At 40.6% G+C, this 16201-nt stretch overlaps 1 protein-coding gene across 2 annotated transcripts in view; it reads left to right on the top strand.

Annotated features, from left to right (window-relative positions):
- Positions 1-16201, top strand: part of UBR2 (ubiquitin protein ligase E3 component n-recognin 2) — a 95091-nt gene that overhangs the window by 43758 nt on the left and 35132 nt on the right. For both annotated transcript variants that reach the window (XM_075595727.1, XM_075595728.1), the window contains exons 19-30: positions 562-684; positions 1532-1595; positions 3890-4014; positions 6283-6335; positions 6427-6529; positions 7235-7283; positions 8879-9033; positions 10160-10262; positions 13232-13341; positions 13635-13715; positions 14747-14928; positions 15583-15782. In XM_075595727.1, the coding sequence (XP_075451842.1) occupies positions 562-684; positions 1532-1595; positions 3890-4014; positions 6283-6335; positions 6427-6529; positions 7235-7283; positions 8879-9033; positions 10160-10262; positions 13232-13341; positions 13635-13715; positions 14747-14928; positions 15583-15782 (1348 nt within the window). The remainder of the gene's footprint in view (positions 1-561; positions 685-1531; positions 1596-3889; positions 4015-6282; positions 6336-6426; positions 6530-7234; positions 7284-8878; positions 9034-10159; positions 10263-13231; positions 13342-13634; positions 13716-14746; positions 14929-15582; positions 15783-16201) is intronic.

Genomic DNA, 16201 nt, shown 5'->3' with positions numbered 1-16201 from the left:
AGTGTAAAGCGCTGTGCGCAGAGCCCAGAGCAGTGTAAAGCGCTGTGCGCAGAGCCCAGAGCAGTGTAAAGGTTGCCATGGTAACCTCAGAAGCGAGCTATAATCATGATTTTTATCACTTACAAAAGCAGACTATGCTCAAGAAGCAATATACTAACTTATCATGTAAGATAAACTAGGCTTCAAATTCTAGAATACGATATTCATTCTAGATCTATAGTTATACTGAATCAGGGGAAGGCAAACCAAAACCCCGGTGAAACATTTGCCAATAATGTCTCATAACGAAAACAGATATCCTTACGGAGTCCAGCAATTAGATTTCTCCCTGGATCAGTGCCCTTCCTTTGTGTAATCTCCTCATATCCCTGTACTGTACCTTTCCATTCTAAAAGATTTCTAACCGTCGCCATGTCTACTGTAGCTGCCATCACAATCTGTGCTCTTACTGTAGCGAGCCCTTTCCTGCTGGTGACTTCTCCTTCCCTATAGTCTGCATGGTTACCGTATGGTTACTGCATGGTTACTGCCGCGTCACCTGTACTCTCCTTGACACTGTAGGCTGGTGCGTGTTTGATGGATCCCAACCACTTTCTGATGATTATGCTGAGTCGCTTTGAACTTTACCAGATATTTAGCACTCCAGATTACGGGAAACGGTTTCGGAAGGAAAGCACAAATAAGGTACAATTCCTCACACTCGCCTTCTTGCACTTGGCGTTGTATTGTTCCCACTTTACCTTCCCTATCTCATTGTTTTGTGCTTACCTTTCATTTGCTTTTTCGACATGCATTGGGTGGGGGGTTACTGCTTAAACTGTGATGGTGCCGGTCGGGCGAACTATCGCACGGAAATTCCTATGGAAGTCATTGGCAGTTTCCCCAGATCGGCACTATCGCAGTTTAAAAAAGGAATTCAAGCCTGCAAATTTTTTTCTCTTTTTATATAAGGTTGAAGAAGGGGGGGTGCTCTACAGCCGAACCCCGTTAATTTCAGCTCCGGGACCCCCTGCTTCCGGAGGTACTTAACTCCGAAGTAGATGCAGGTAGCCGCTCCGGCTCAGCAAGCTGAGCTTTAAAGCTTCCGCATCACATGGGCCAATAGGAAGCCACACCGACAACATCACGGCTTCCTATTGGCCCGCAGGACGTGAAAATCTTTGAACAGCGGCCATGACGTGACCCCTGACAGCCCGGGAGAGCAGGTACCGGCACCTAATTCGGAGGGAAGTATCTCTGGAAGCAGGGGTCCCCGGAGCGAAAATTAATGGGGTTCGGCTCTGGACACCCCCTGCTTCAGCCCTATATTAAAAAAAAATTTTGCAAACAAATTTGCAGATATAGATTGCCTCTTTAAAGACCAACCCTCAAGTTCCTGTAAACGAGCTCTCCTTACCCATTTTATTATGTGATTGGTACATAAATGAAATGACATTTATTTCACAGAGAGAGGGCTGTGCTGTATGTGAAAGCTTGTGTTACCTGGCTTTTTGAATGTAATGGATCTTTTTTTTTTTTGTTTGTCTAATAGGATATCGTTCAGCAAAACAATACCCTAATTGAAGAAATGTTGCACCTCATCATAATGATCGTCGGTAAGATATTTAAAAAGATCTTTAAATGTGTTGATTGAAACTGGATCTGGCTCACCTTAATCCTTTCTTTAACAGTCCTGAGTAAATGAATACTTCAGTATTAGGTGCTACCTTTTTTATTTGCACTAACAATAGATATTATAAAACAAGCTTTCGAGAGTTCTAACTGCCTCAGGTCAGCAATACGGATTTACAAAGAGTCCACGCGCTTAACACAGATGTAAGAAAAACAAGATGGCTATCTAAGGCAGACGATGCACAGAAAGAATAAACAGACCGGGCAATAACAAAATGTGTCAAGCTCACGGATTCTTTGTTAATCCGTATTGCCAACTGGAGGAAGAGAGGAAAACTCTCGAAAGCTTGTTTTATAATATCAATTGTTAGTCCAAATAAAAAAAAGGTGTCACCTAATACTGAAGTACTCAATTACTCTGCACTATTGCAAATGGACAAACACGGCTATTTTTACTTAATTTAACAGTCTTAATACTTCTAATAGTAGAATAATAATTCTAATAGTAGAATAATTACTGGGCGAGAGACAATGAAGTGATGAGAACATGAAATAATGCTTTTGTGACATGGCTGATGCTTGTGGGACAATTTGACATAAATATAGCCTAAATTCTACATCAAAATCTGGAAATACTATACGTTTGATAGTTTAGCAAAGTGTGTGTTGTTGCCAGGAGCCTCCTGCCTCTTATTGTGGCGAGCTTTGAAATCTGAACTTGTGAAATTGGCTATTTTGGTTACAACCTACAATTTACAGCTGGGCTGTGGCCATATCATAAGAAAAGGCGTTGTGCTCTTGATATCTTTAAGGGTTATGCACACGATCATTCCACCAGCCTGTTATATTTAGGGGTTAACAAGGCGTTTGTCTTTATCGTAGACTTCTTTTGGTTATACATAGTCTGCCCCATGTTCAACATTTGTTGATAGGCACAGTGAATAGACCCAAATACTTAACCTGATGGACAGCAAATATTACATTGAAATGCACTTGTATTGCTATTTATTATGCCTGAGTTTCAGACAAAATCCCAAATTCTTATATTTTAAAATGTATATACTCAAAAGGAAGGGAAAGAACCCAAAGATAATCTGTGTTAATGTGTGCACACTCTAATACATATTATCTCTCATTTAATTCAGGAACAGTCTTATACTGTATTAACTGGTACAAGAAGAGTAACAATATGTAAAACAACATTTATTCATAGTATTTAAGAAAATATGACCAACAAATGGATTTAAATACTATATACTGTAAAAAAAATATAACGGTGGAGAGAGAGAAACATTTTGTCTAATCTTATTTTAATTGTATAGCTTTAATTACAGAGCTTTCTCTCCTGAGCTATTACTGGGCTCATTAAGCTTGTACATTAATATGCTACTGTGATGGGTATACCATTACATTTTGATTGCACCTCATTAGATCTTATTATTATGAAGCAGATCACTATAATATATTTCAGCTCTGCTAATCCTAGATAGACAATAATAGTTTCTCCGCTCACTCCTCTTTACTTTTCTCCCCCCATCTTTTTATATCGTTTTTAACTACATTTGTTGGTCATATATTTTCTTAAAGGACCAGTCCAAGGGGTGACTTTCTTTTTGCAATGTTTGCATTTTTTTTTTTTTTTTAAAACACGATTGGAACAGGGGGGTCTTTGAAGCTGAACCCCATTAATCTCCGCTCCTGGGACCCCTTGTTTCCAGAGATACTCACCTCCGAAAGGGATGCTGGTATCTCCAGCAAGTTTAAAGCGCTATTGGCCAGCAGGGCGCGGGAGCTTTGAAACACCGCCATTACATGATCTCTGCTAGCGGGTGGCTACCGCCTACCGCTACAGACGTAAGTATCTCCAGAAGCAGGGTGTCCCCGAAGCTGAAGTCATTGGGGTTCAGCTCCAGAGATCCCTTGCTTCAATCCTATGTTAAAAAAATAAATAAAATAAAAAAGAGTTAAATGTTTTTAATTATTGTTATACTTCTTGTACCAGGTAAGGGAACAATTAGTATAAGACTTTACTTGGATTAAAATCGCGATAATCTGTATTGGAGTGTGCACACATTATCACGGGTTATCTTTTGGTTCTTTTTCCTTCCTTTTGTGTATTTACATACCCTATGTATAGCACCTCACACTGTTATATACAGGGCGGTATTCTTTGATCCTCAAGCAGCCATTCCTTTACCCCTTTTGTATGGATTTTAATGCACATTCAAATGGATGTAGCCACATCTTAGATTTCCATCGGTGTGTGTTTTATCCCCAGGGGAGAGATTTTGCCCCGGAGTGGGACATGTAACTGTTACAGATGAAATAAGGCGTGAAATTATCCATCAGTTAAGCATCAGACCCATGGCCCATAGCGAACTGGTCAAAGCACTGCCAGAAGATGTGAGTATGCCAAGAAGGAAGAGCAGCAACATGCAATGTATAGAAATAACTCCTGTATCCTAAAGATCTGTATATATAATGCAAACATACGTGCTGACGTGCCATTCTGCATTAACCACTGCAATTCCATAACACCGTAACACTTTCCTGATTACTGTGTCATTGAGAAGTTGTTAAACTTGATGTCCACAAAGGCTTTTTATTTGTGGGGCAAAAGATCCAACAAAAGTAGTTTTGTGGGGAATTACAACACAGGAAGGTTTAGTAGTTATGCTTGTGCAATAAGGGGGCACAAAGTGTGTTGCCTTAGCATGTCTTGATCACACCCCATAGTACTCCTACAATGGGTATGATAGTAAAAAGTATTGGATAGATGTGGTTCCATTATTGTACCAGAAACTACATCACCTATACAGTATATAACTTTTTTTTTTTAAATATATGGTAAACCTACCCAACCTAGAAATATTGCAAAGCAAGTATAAACCAACCTCACACTGATGATACCCATCAAGGTTGAAACATGTCTGTGAGTGGTTTGACTTGCTTTGCTAGTCCCATGCTGTGCTTAAAAGCTGTGTGAACGGCGATGCATTGGCTTAAATGGGCTCCATGTGAATGGATATTCCAGGTAAAAGGTGACATATTGTGTGCTCATTTGCATGCCATTTCCCAGAATCCCTTGCTGCAGTGGGAGCACTGTATTCTTGGTGATAATGGTTGAAAGGCAGGGTTGCAGACCTGTCTAAGACACGTGAATGTGCTCACAAGTGATATTCAATTTTTTTATTATTATTAATATATATACTGTGTATATATATATATGTGTGTGTGTATATATATATGTATATATATGTGTATATATATATATATATATATATATATATATATATATATATATATATATATATATGTAAAAAGAAAGTAGCGCCAAAAGGTATACAATTATAAATGCAAATAACAATAAATGATACTAAAACACCCTAATATAAAATAATTAATTACCTTAATTAACAATAATATACTATAATGAACACTTATATACATAACATATCAAAGTCTAATGTCCAAACCCTGAAATGAGTCCTGACAGGTAGCACCAGGACAATGTACATAATCCAGGGGCCCACAGCAGCTCTCACATGGAATAACCAGTTCCATAGCAAAATCTATAAGAAAAAGAAACAGAGAGCGCACGGCCCATAGTGTAACACTAACATTTAATGTAGGGAAGAATGGGTGGGGGGATTAAAAACACTCACAATGTGTAAGTTAAAATTAAGCAGTATGTGATTAATAATCACCACCAAGGCAGGTCCAAACCGCAGCAAATAAGGAGTCCAAGACGCGTTTCGTCGCAACAAATGCAACTTTATCACATTCCCTTTGATAAAGTTGCATTTGTTGCGACGAAACGCGTCAGGGACGTACCTTGCGACATTACGTCATCACGTTGTGTGCATCCTTTACGGCCGGGGAGCACATGGAGTTATAGTAAGGCGAACTCTGATACCAGATTGATTTGGAGGATTTCGAGTGAACCGGACAGACAGTGCTGTTTGGGAGCCTGATTCCAGCTGTTCTTGGACTCCTTATTTGCTGCGGTTTGGACCTGCCTTGGTGGTGATTATTAATCACATACTGCTTAATTTTAACTTACACATTGTGAGTGTTTTTAATCCCCCCACCCATTCTTCCCTAAATTAAATGTTACAGTATCACACTATGGGGCGTGCGCTCTGTTTCTTTTTTTCCGTGTGTGTGTGTGTGTGTGTGTGTGTGTGTGTGTGTGTGTGTGTGTGTGTGTGTGTGTGTGTGTGTGTGTGTGTGTGTGTGTGTATATACTGTGTATATAATAGTTATTGTGGGTGTGTGATTTTTATATTTGGATGAAATCTGAATGAAAGCAATAGTTTTCACTTCTATACAAATGTTCTCTATTCAGCATAAAAAATGACATTCTATACTATTATTGCACTTTGGGGCCCCATATAAATATGCTGTAACAATGCCTTTTCTCATGGAGAAGAGTTAATCTCCATTGAAATGAATGGGACTAAACTGTTCTCCAGCATGAGGAAGACAGTTTCACAACCTAATACAGTGGATAGGGACCTGCCCCATAATGCACCTGAGCAGGTCTGCAGAATAACTCTGCTCTTTCTCCAGGTACAGTACAGTATGTATTGAAAATGAGCGCATTGCAGTTAAAAACAAAATGACAATATGCACAACATGTTACAGCTTTATTTCTTTTAACTTTGGTAGGAAAACAAGGAAACTGGGATGGAGAACGTGATTGAAACGATAGCCTCATTTAAGTACGTTTTTGCCGTCTTCCCTAATGAAGTAAAGTACAATAATTATCCCATAGCCTATTAATTAATGTTTATTTTTTTTTTCTGTCTTTAGAAAACCAGGTTTAACAGGAAGAGGATTGTATGAACTAAAGCCGGAGTGTATCAAGGACTTCAATCTGTTTTATTATCATTTCTCAAGGGCAGAACAGTCAAAGGTAATCTGTCAACTGTACCTAAATGTACTTGTATCAACTGCTTAAAAAGAATCACTTTTTTATAATCTTTATTCTATTCTTTAAACATGTAGGTTGTACATGTAATTTAAATGACCATATTAATGTGTCATTTATACATACGTCACAGGTCTTCAATAACAATGCAAGTGAAAGCAAAGTGCCTGAAAATACCAATGAATCAGGCTTTCTCTTTCCTGTTATAGAAATCTTTCCAGAACTATTTCAAAATGATCTTAAACATTCATATTTTCCATTGTCTTATTAAAACAGAGAATAGGCTTTTTAAAAAAAACAATCAATAAATAAATCCTAGATTGGGAATGAATGTGTTGCAAGATTTTGGCAAAACTAGATTTTCTCTTCTCCCCACTCGCCCGTCCCCATAACTTTAATCGTTTCCCCAAATCTGTCAGTCAATAAAATAAAGCTAAACTGGAAGAGGGTCGGAAGGAGAACAGCAGTTATTTCTATAAACCTTTCCCCAGAATCCTATATCTGATAACGATGTAACAATGAAGGAAACCAAGAGAGATGATTTTACCGTGCTATAGTAATCTGTTTTATTTCATTTGTTCAATTTGAATATAAAAGTAACATTATTATACCATTAAAATAATGTGGTCAGTGCAGACATTACTTCCTTGCCACATTTAATTCTCTGTCTGTAATATGTGTTCCTTACAGGCAGAAGAAGCGCAGCGTAAGTTGAGGAGACAGAACGGAGAAGACACAGGTACGTGTAATATAGAAACCTGTTTAAAAATACAAAAACAGTCATTTGCTTTCTTATATTCAGTTCGAATCCTTTCCGTACCTTGTGCTGGGTCAGCGGCCACCTGCAGGGTATAGAACAAGACAAACACAGTTAAAAGGTTCCTTAAAATAACAAATAAATTATTTGAGATCCCCAGGGTAACGGCCTGCTCCATGTGTGGTAAAGGGAGTTAGATAGACATGTTTTTTGTTTATCTGTTCTTCTATACACTACCCTTTCACTTTCTTTCACAAGTCATAAGTGGTTGGTATCTTATATTGCTATAAATAGCTCCTTTACTATAAGGCAGTGATTACACCAGAAATCGTGCGTGACGCTGCGCAGCTTTAAAACAAAACGATAAAATGCAATGAAAGCGCACACACCAATCACGACGGTAGAGCTGCGACGTTCTGCAAAGCTTCTGTCTCATGAAGAGATTTGAGATTTTGTTTTTCACAGGCAACGGCCGCATCACGTGATTGGCACGGCCAATCACAGTGCATCTTAAACAAACCTATCACACACACAAAAACACACACACATACACACACACACACATATATATATATATATATATATACACACACACACACACACATATATATATATATATATATATATATATATATATATATATATATATATATATACGCGCATGTGTGTGTGTGTGTGTGTGTATCTAATATAGATATAGATAGATAGATATAGATAGATAGAGGTGTGTGTGTGTATATATCTCTCTCAAATGTGTGTGTGTGTGTGTGTGTGTGTGTGTGTGTGTGTGTGTGTGTGTATATCTCTCAAATAAAAAGATCACTTGTGAGCACATTCACATGTCTTAGACAGGTCTGCAACCCTGCCTTTCACCATTATCTCCAAGCATACAGTGCTTCAACTGCAGCAAGGGACTCTGGGAAATGACATGCAAATGATCACACCGTGTCACCTTTTGCCTGAAATCCATTTTACATGTAACCCATATTTCTTGTCGCCTTTTCCACCCCCCATAACTTTAAATGTGTATGGTAAATCCTACTGCCCTGAAAATTGCAAAGCCAGTACAACCAGCCTCACACTGATGAGACCCATTAAGGTTGAAACATGTCTGTCAGTGGTTTCTCTGGCGTTGCATCTGATTCCCGTGTTGTGCTTAAAAGCTGCGTTAACAGCAAGCATTAGCTTATAAGGGTTCAAAGCTAATGCGGTCTCGCAGGGCAGTGTGATACATATATTATATACACTCACAGAGAGAGGGGAGATACCCCGCTGTGAAGGGAGGGGGGAATCGGAGATGTGAGGGGGGGGGGGGAAATGGAGCTGTGAAGGGACATTAAATCAGTGTTTCCAGGCATTTTAATATTGGCATGAATATAATCGCCCTCGTTTAATATTACTGCAAACGATATTCCTCTGAGACCTCTCAAATACTGTAAGTTTTGCATGTGTGAATGGAATATAACAAGGCTTCTGTTTCCGATCTCTTCATTTTAGTAAGTCTGTACATTAAGAATTAGGCAAATGATAGAAATCTGCATATGCTGTTTAAATAAATGACATTATTTCTGTTTCAGCTCTTCCACCGCCAGTCCTGCCTCCTTTCTGTCCACTCTTTGCAAGTTTGATTAACATTCTTCAGTCGGATGTGATGTTGTGCATCATGGGGACAGTTCTTCAGTGGGTGGTAGAGCCTAATGGATATGCCTGGTCTGAGTCAATGCTGCAAAGGGTATGCTCAGATACATACAGCATGACATAGAAACAATTTTATGTGGGAACGGAAAGTGATTATTTGGCCCTGGACACATGGCACGTCCATAATTATGTTGATTAGATAGTTGATAGATGTTACCAGTTTTGATAAATCTCTATTAATCAACATTTCAGTGCGTAGTTGAACTAGGTAAAGACCAACAATTACAAACCATTACAGGCATACCCCGGTTTAAGGACACTCGCTTTAAGTACACTTGCGAGTAAGGACATATTGCCCAATAGGCAAACGGCAGCTCACTCATGCGCCTGTCAGCACGCCCTGAACAGCAATACCGGCTCCCAACCTGTACCGGATCTGTGCGCAAGCGGGGAGACTATAGAGCCTGTTACAAATGCCTTATTTACATCAGTTATGCATGTATATGAGGATTGCAGTACAGTACATGCATCGATAAGTGGGAAAAAGGGAGTGCTTCACTTTAAGTACATTTTCGCTTTACATACATGCTCCGGTCCCATTGCGTACGTTAATGCGGGGTATGCCTGTATTTGCCGACATACCAATTCCTTAAAAATACAATGCACTGTCAAACGATGAGGGCCTTAGTGATATATCGGGGATACTGTGCTGCTTGTGTTAATCGCAAGATGATCAAGTAACACACAAAACGTTGTTCGGGATCCCCAGTACATGGAAGGATCAAAGCAGGTCAGCCTGACCTTGTGCAATCTTTGTCACACAAGACCTCAGACTCAATGCGTAGCACGTCGCCATGAGACTTCCAGAGTCTGCGTTATAATGTGATCTCGCCCGTACACCGCCTACTGCACCTTCTGCGCAGGCTCCAATACATCAGCCGCTTTCCAAGACACTACTGTGTGTACGTTTATCCTCGTTGCTGAATAACAACTATTACTGCGGGAATCCTTTACTCCGTTCCATGTGTGGCCAAGATTCACTCCGCATATTGTGCATACGCTCCTTGGGTCTGCAGCATGGCCTAAATGTGAGAAGCTCAACCTGTCTCCGTCAAAAGTCAAATGTAAAAATGGCTTTTTAGAAACACAAAAGCAATCTTTACGCAAAATAAATAAGCCTCTGTATGCAGATTTATTGTGACCACATCTCATTTGTCCAGGTGTTGCATTTGATTGGCATGGCGTTACAAGAAGAGAACCAACACCTGCAGAATGTCAGCGAGGACAATGTTGTCACCTTTACCTTCACTCAAAAGATTTCAAGTACGTTGAGTCATTGGGCATATTACAGTACTTCCCATTGTAGTAGCCAAAATGTATTTATTTATTTATAAAATATTTTACCAGGAAGTAATACATTGAGAGTTACCTCTCGTTTTCAAGTATGTCCTGGGCACAGAGTTAAGACAAATAATACATGATTACAAATACATAGTTACATAAATGAACAGGGTATACATTATATACAAGACATTGCATGCACAGATAAAGAAAATATATATTATGGGCGTATGAAACAGTTACAGACCAGATTAAAATGTGAGACAGCCTTAGATTTGAAAGAACTTAAGCTGGTGGTGGATGTGAGAGTCTCTGGTAGGTTGTTCCAGTTTTGGGGTGCACGGTAAGAGAAGGCGGAACGGCCGGATACTTTGTTGAGCCTTGGGACCATGAACAGTCTTTTGGAGTCTGATCTCATATGATAGGTGCTGCATGTGGTAGGGGTGAGGAGCTTGTTCAGATAGCTGGGTAGCTTGCCCATAAAGAATGTAAAAGCAAGACAGGAAAGGTGAACTTTGCGCCTAGACTCGATGACCAATCTAGTTCTTTGAGCATTTCGCAGTGATATGTGTTGTAGTTGCATTGGAGAACAAAACGACAAATTGAACTGTAGAGGGTGTCAAGTTTGCTAAGGTGGTTTTGAGGTGCCGAGCCATATACTATGTCTCCATAGTCAATAATTGGCATTGGCATCTGCTGTGCGATACGCTTTCTGACCAGGAGACTTAGGGAGGATTTGTTCCTGTAAAGTACCCCTAGTTTGGCATAGGTCTTGGTTGTCAGGGTATCAATGTGCATCCCGAATGTTAAGTGGGAGTCAAACCATATGCCCAGGTATTTAAAACTAGTGACAGGGGTTAGGGTGGTGTTAGCGTTGGTTCTAATCTGGAGCTCAGTCGCCGGAAGCTTTAAAAATTTAGTCTTGGTCCCAAATACCATTGTTACAGTCTTGTCAGTGTTTAAAAACAGTTTGTTGTGGGAAATCCAGTTTTCGAGTCTCAAAAAGTCAGACTGAAGTATGTGTTGAAGGTCAGAGAGGCTATGGCTGTGTGCATATAGGATTGTGTCATCTGCATACATGTGCATTGAGGCTTCCTTACAAGCTGTAGGAAGATCATTGATGAACACTGAGAAGAGTAGGGGCCCCAGAACAGAGCCTTGCGGGACAGCACAGGTGATATCCAGGGGGTTGGAGTTAGAGCCTGAGATGAACACATGTTGGGATCTACCTGATGGGTAGGACTGAAACCAGTTTAAAGCATGCTTCCCTATTCCAGAGCTCTGGAGTTTAAGCAGGATAGCATGATCAACAGTATCAAAAGCCTTTGCAAAATCTAGGCATACTGCACCAGTGAGTTGTTCCATTCTCACTGGATTTCATTGCAAACTTTTAGCAGGGTAGTTACGGTGGAGTGTTTGGGGCGAAAGCCAGATTGGAATTGGCTAGGGAAATTTGTCTTGGTATAGTAATCGCTTATTGGGTGTGGACACATTTTTCCATGACTTTGGATAGAATTGGGAGAAGTGAGATTGGCCTGTAGTTTGAGACAGTGTTTTTGTCCCCACTTTTGAAGATTGGGACAACTCTAGCAGTTTTCCAGGTCTTAGGGATATGGCCTGCAGACAGGATAGAGTTGACTATGGAAGCAATTGGTTTGGCAATGGCTGGGGCACCAAGTCGTAGGAACCTAGATTGTAGTAAGTCAGGTCCACATTGGCTGCTTAGTTTTAGTTTGAGGAGCGCTTGTGTAATCTCCTCTTCGGATACTGGGCCAAATTGAAAGTTGTGGGCAGTGTTGGGAGGGGGTGGGGCTATGTGGGTACTCCCAGGATGAGATTCAGGTTTGTGGTTTGGGCTGCGTTTTGCTAATAAGTTAGTGGCACACCCCACAAAGTAGTCATTGAATGCATTTGCAATTTCAGTGGGGTTTGTCAGAGTAATATCCCTTTTAGTTATATTACTTGGTTGTTGATGGTTAGAAGGCTGGAATATATTGTTGATAACCTTCCAGAAGTTAGCTGGGTTTGATGTATTCTGGTGGAGATTGTCAGAGTAATATTGTGCTTTTGCATGCCTTGTTTGCCTTGTGCACATGTTCCGCAGGCATCTGAAGGGATTGAGATCCTTGGTAGTGCCAGTTATTTTGTAGCTTTTCCACAAGGTATCCCTGAACTGGTAGAGTGCTATAAGGTCAGTTGTAACCCATGGAAGGTGGGCCCCCAGTACCCTTATTTTGTGTAGTGGAGCATGGTATCGCAGAGTTTTAAGAACTCGGATTGGAAATAGTCGAGCGCAGAATCAGGGTCGGGAATTAAATCGATTCTGTGCCATGGGCAGTTGGTAAGGTCATCCAGAAACTGTTGTGGGTTAAAGTTTTTAAATGTTCTAGTGAGGAGAACTTTAGGGCTTGAATGGGGCGGTTTAATTTTCCTTACACAGTACATTATTGCATGGTCACTGAAAATATCAGGAAGGATGCCAGAGGGTTGGATTCTGCTGGGGTTTGAGGAGAGAATCCAGTCTAGCAAGGAATGGTTATGCGATTTCAGGTTTATCCGTGTGGGTTGGGAAATGAGTTGCGATAGGTTAAGTGACTTGAGTTGTATCTGGATTTTGTGGTTTTTAGGGTCAAGCCAATTGAAGTTGAAATCCCCAAGAACTAGCAGCTCACTCTTCTCATTCAGAGAGGAACTGGAGCCAAGAAACTGGTTATCAGTCAGGGATTGTAGAGGCCTGCTATACAGTTTAAATTATTATAATATAATGCAGGATCGGAGCAAGTATCCATGTGGGATGTATATCTAAATTCATGGGCATGTATACAGTATTTGAATGACTTGTATAGTGGCCTTTCTGCCTTTCCCATGAAAATCTGGACATTTTGTTTTGAATATTTTTCTCCTACGTTGGATGATGAATGGTTCATGCTCTATTTATTTGTGTTTGTTAGGACCCGGTGATGCTCCCAGCTCATCCCCGAGCATACTGGCAATGCTCGAAACTTTGCAAAATGCGGCACATTTGGAAGTGCACAAGGATATGATACTCTGGATATTGCAGGTAATATAGCTTTAACTGGAGATATTATGGAAGTGGCTCTGCATGTGAATGAGTCTGTGTTGCCTGTCCACAGAACGTAAGGTTGTTTGGGAGATGTTTCAAGCTGACATTTCTCCAGGAAAAGCAAAGTAAAGGATTTGAAAGATAAAGACCATTCTGCCGTTGAGAAGTGTAAACGTTATCTCCCAGTGTTCCCTCACCGAATCAAGAAACGATATTGTTTCTCTCGCTTGCATTTCGTGCCTAGACTTTACAATGGCTGACTGCTGATATTGTATTACCTTCTTTTCCAGACCCTCAGTGCTATTAAGAAGATAAGAGAGAGTTCCTCTACCAGCCCGGTAGTTGAGATAGAAGGCAGTGTTTTGGAGGAGGTATGCCTATCAATCACCCACTAACACTAAACACTTTAGGTACGCATGTATTGATCCAGGTAGAAGATTTGCAGCAGAAGTAGATATTTAGTGTTGTATCTGGATAGCGCTTGTATCATAGAAATCTTGTATACACTCTACACTCTACACCGTGCAGTGAGAATAGTGTGTGTGTGTGTGTGTACACCAAATTAATAGGTAGGTATATAGAGGTGGGCCTTTCATTTTGAAGTTTCCCTTTTTGACGAACGGCATATCAAACCCTTTATAATACATACCAATGGGCAGTGTTCCGACGCCCATATCCACCTCTTTACAATGCATACCAGTGGGCAGAAAATGGGTTTCACTTTACGACGATTCACTATCTGATGCCATTTACAAGAACACATTGTGTTGGATAAAGAAGGACCGCCTGTAGGCACAGATCATCAGGCCTTAGCGGCCATCAAGCCTATCCCCGATTCCCAGTATGATGGGCTACATCTCTGCAAGGTCTCCTGCGGCTTGCCCCCACATAATCTTGTACCTGCAGGCCTGTGTGGTCTATGCGCTAATCCCTGTTTTTCTTTTGAATCTAACATCATGGATAACACACTCCATTTTCATCAGATACATATTTATAGTTCGTGCCGGCGAATCTGATTCTCCCTGATTTGTATTGTGTGCCCAGACTGGTAGAAACGCATGGCTCTCTCTTGTATCGACCGCGGAAGACTGCCCGCTATATGGAAAAGCAGCTAGTGCTACAACCAGTTTGTATTAGGAGATTAAATATGATGGGTACTACAAACGATATGCGTTTTTAACGTGGCACAGAGGTCCTCTTTACTAATAAGGTTTGCATGGTATCACACTACAGAATAAAGCACTAGTAGCTCCACTATCGGCCTTAGGGAAGGAGCAGACTTGGGAACTGCAGAAGGTGCTTTATGCGCATTCACTTCTTTTTGTACCACGGAGGCTGAATTCTGCGCATTGAGCTGTATTCTTTTTGTAATAACCAACAAGTTGAGCTTTCTTACTCGCAGAGTACTCGGGATAAATACAAAGCGGAGAAGAAGAGGAAAGCGGAGATTGCCAGGCTCCGCAGAGAGAAGATCATGGCTCAGATGTGTGAGATGCAGCGGCATTTCATTGATGAAAACAAAGAGCTGTTCCAGCAGACAATAGCCGAGTTTAATGCATCAACCTCCACAGCACACGAGCACAGGTAAAGCAAGCCTGGGACGGCCTGCTGATAGCCTCCTCCGCTCGTCACGTTATATTGGATGTGCAGGATAATTATGAGAGGGATAGGATTTTGATGAACTAAAGTGAATCTCGCCTCCGTGCTGAAGACCTTTTTATTTTATTTACTTGCACTTAAATATAAAATGCTCCAATTTGTTAACGCAGGGATGTATGCAAAGGATGCAGCACTAAGCAGACGTGGGCTGATATGAAGGGGAACAGTGCGCAGCTAAATGTGCTTTATCATAACTAGTATAGTGACTATTTTTTAAACAAAATCATGATTTGTAACGATTGATATCTCGTTTTCACGTCGTGTTGTCCCTAAAATGTATTTTAACACGCAGGCTCGCGTCATGTTCTCTGTGCGTCTCCTTGCCAAGTCAGTGGTATAGGGAAACATCCCAAAAGTCTTCTCCCAATTTTTATGTCGCTTAGGGCAAACTGACACACAAAGTTGCGTGTTAAAACCGTGCACGTTAACAGATTCTGTAATCTCTTTGCTGTTCTTGTAAGCCTTGGGAAAAAACATGAGTTGTGCACGGTGACAATTTCTTGGAAGCAATATTCTGTCTCCTGATGGTGCAATGCTGTAACTCTAACTGTGCTGCGGTATTTCATGTTTATACTGCAGCCCTGCAATGTCGGACACCAAACTCATCGCTTTAGGTCCCCACCAAACCCGAGTCACTGAACAAAGACATCTGGCTACCTGCATTTTATGTCAAGAGGAACAGGCATTTAAAGTGGACAACAAAGCCATGGTCCTTGCTGCATTCATCCAAAGATCAACCGTGTTCTCCACAAACAGGAGTAAAGTTATTCAAGATCCCGGTAAGAAGCGGCATAGTTCAATCTTGTGGTTATGATACACACATTTATTCCTCCTACGTGATATATTTACATCAAAACGCAGCCCGAGTTTTCAGTACATTACTTCACACATTAATAATCTTCACTTTTGATGCATTGTATTATCTGATGTGGTTAAAGGAAATTACAATTCTGTATGAAATAACTGTCCTATTTTTAACTCTTACTGGGTTGGCAATTTTAAAGCCAAAGTCCCTATACCTTGTTTAAAACTGTATTTTTCTGTTCGGTTGGCTCTGTCCCATTTATTTTCCTTTGCAACATACTTTATTTTGTTTTTCCCATACACTCTTAAATAGATTTCCATAGTAGTGCACAGCTCAACAGTATGCTGTGACAGCAGTGCTACCCATCTGCTGGCTTAGCTCACACTGTTAGAG

The sequence above is a fragment of the Ascaphus truei genome, chromosome 4 (genome assembly GCF_040206685.1).
Source record: "Ascaphus truei isolate aAscTru1 chromosome 4, aAscTru1.hap1, whole genome shotgun sequence".
Classification (NCBI taxonomy): Eukaryota; Metazoa; Chordata; class Amphibia; order Anura; family Ascaphidae; genus Ascaphus; species Ascaphus truei.
Note: the sequence above shows the minus strand (reverse complement) of the source record. Positions and strands in the feature narration are given on the sequence as shown.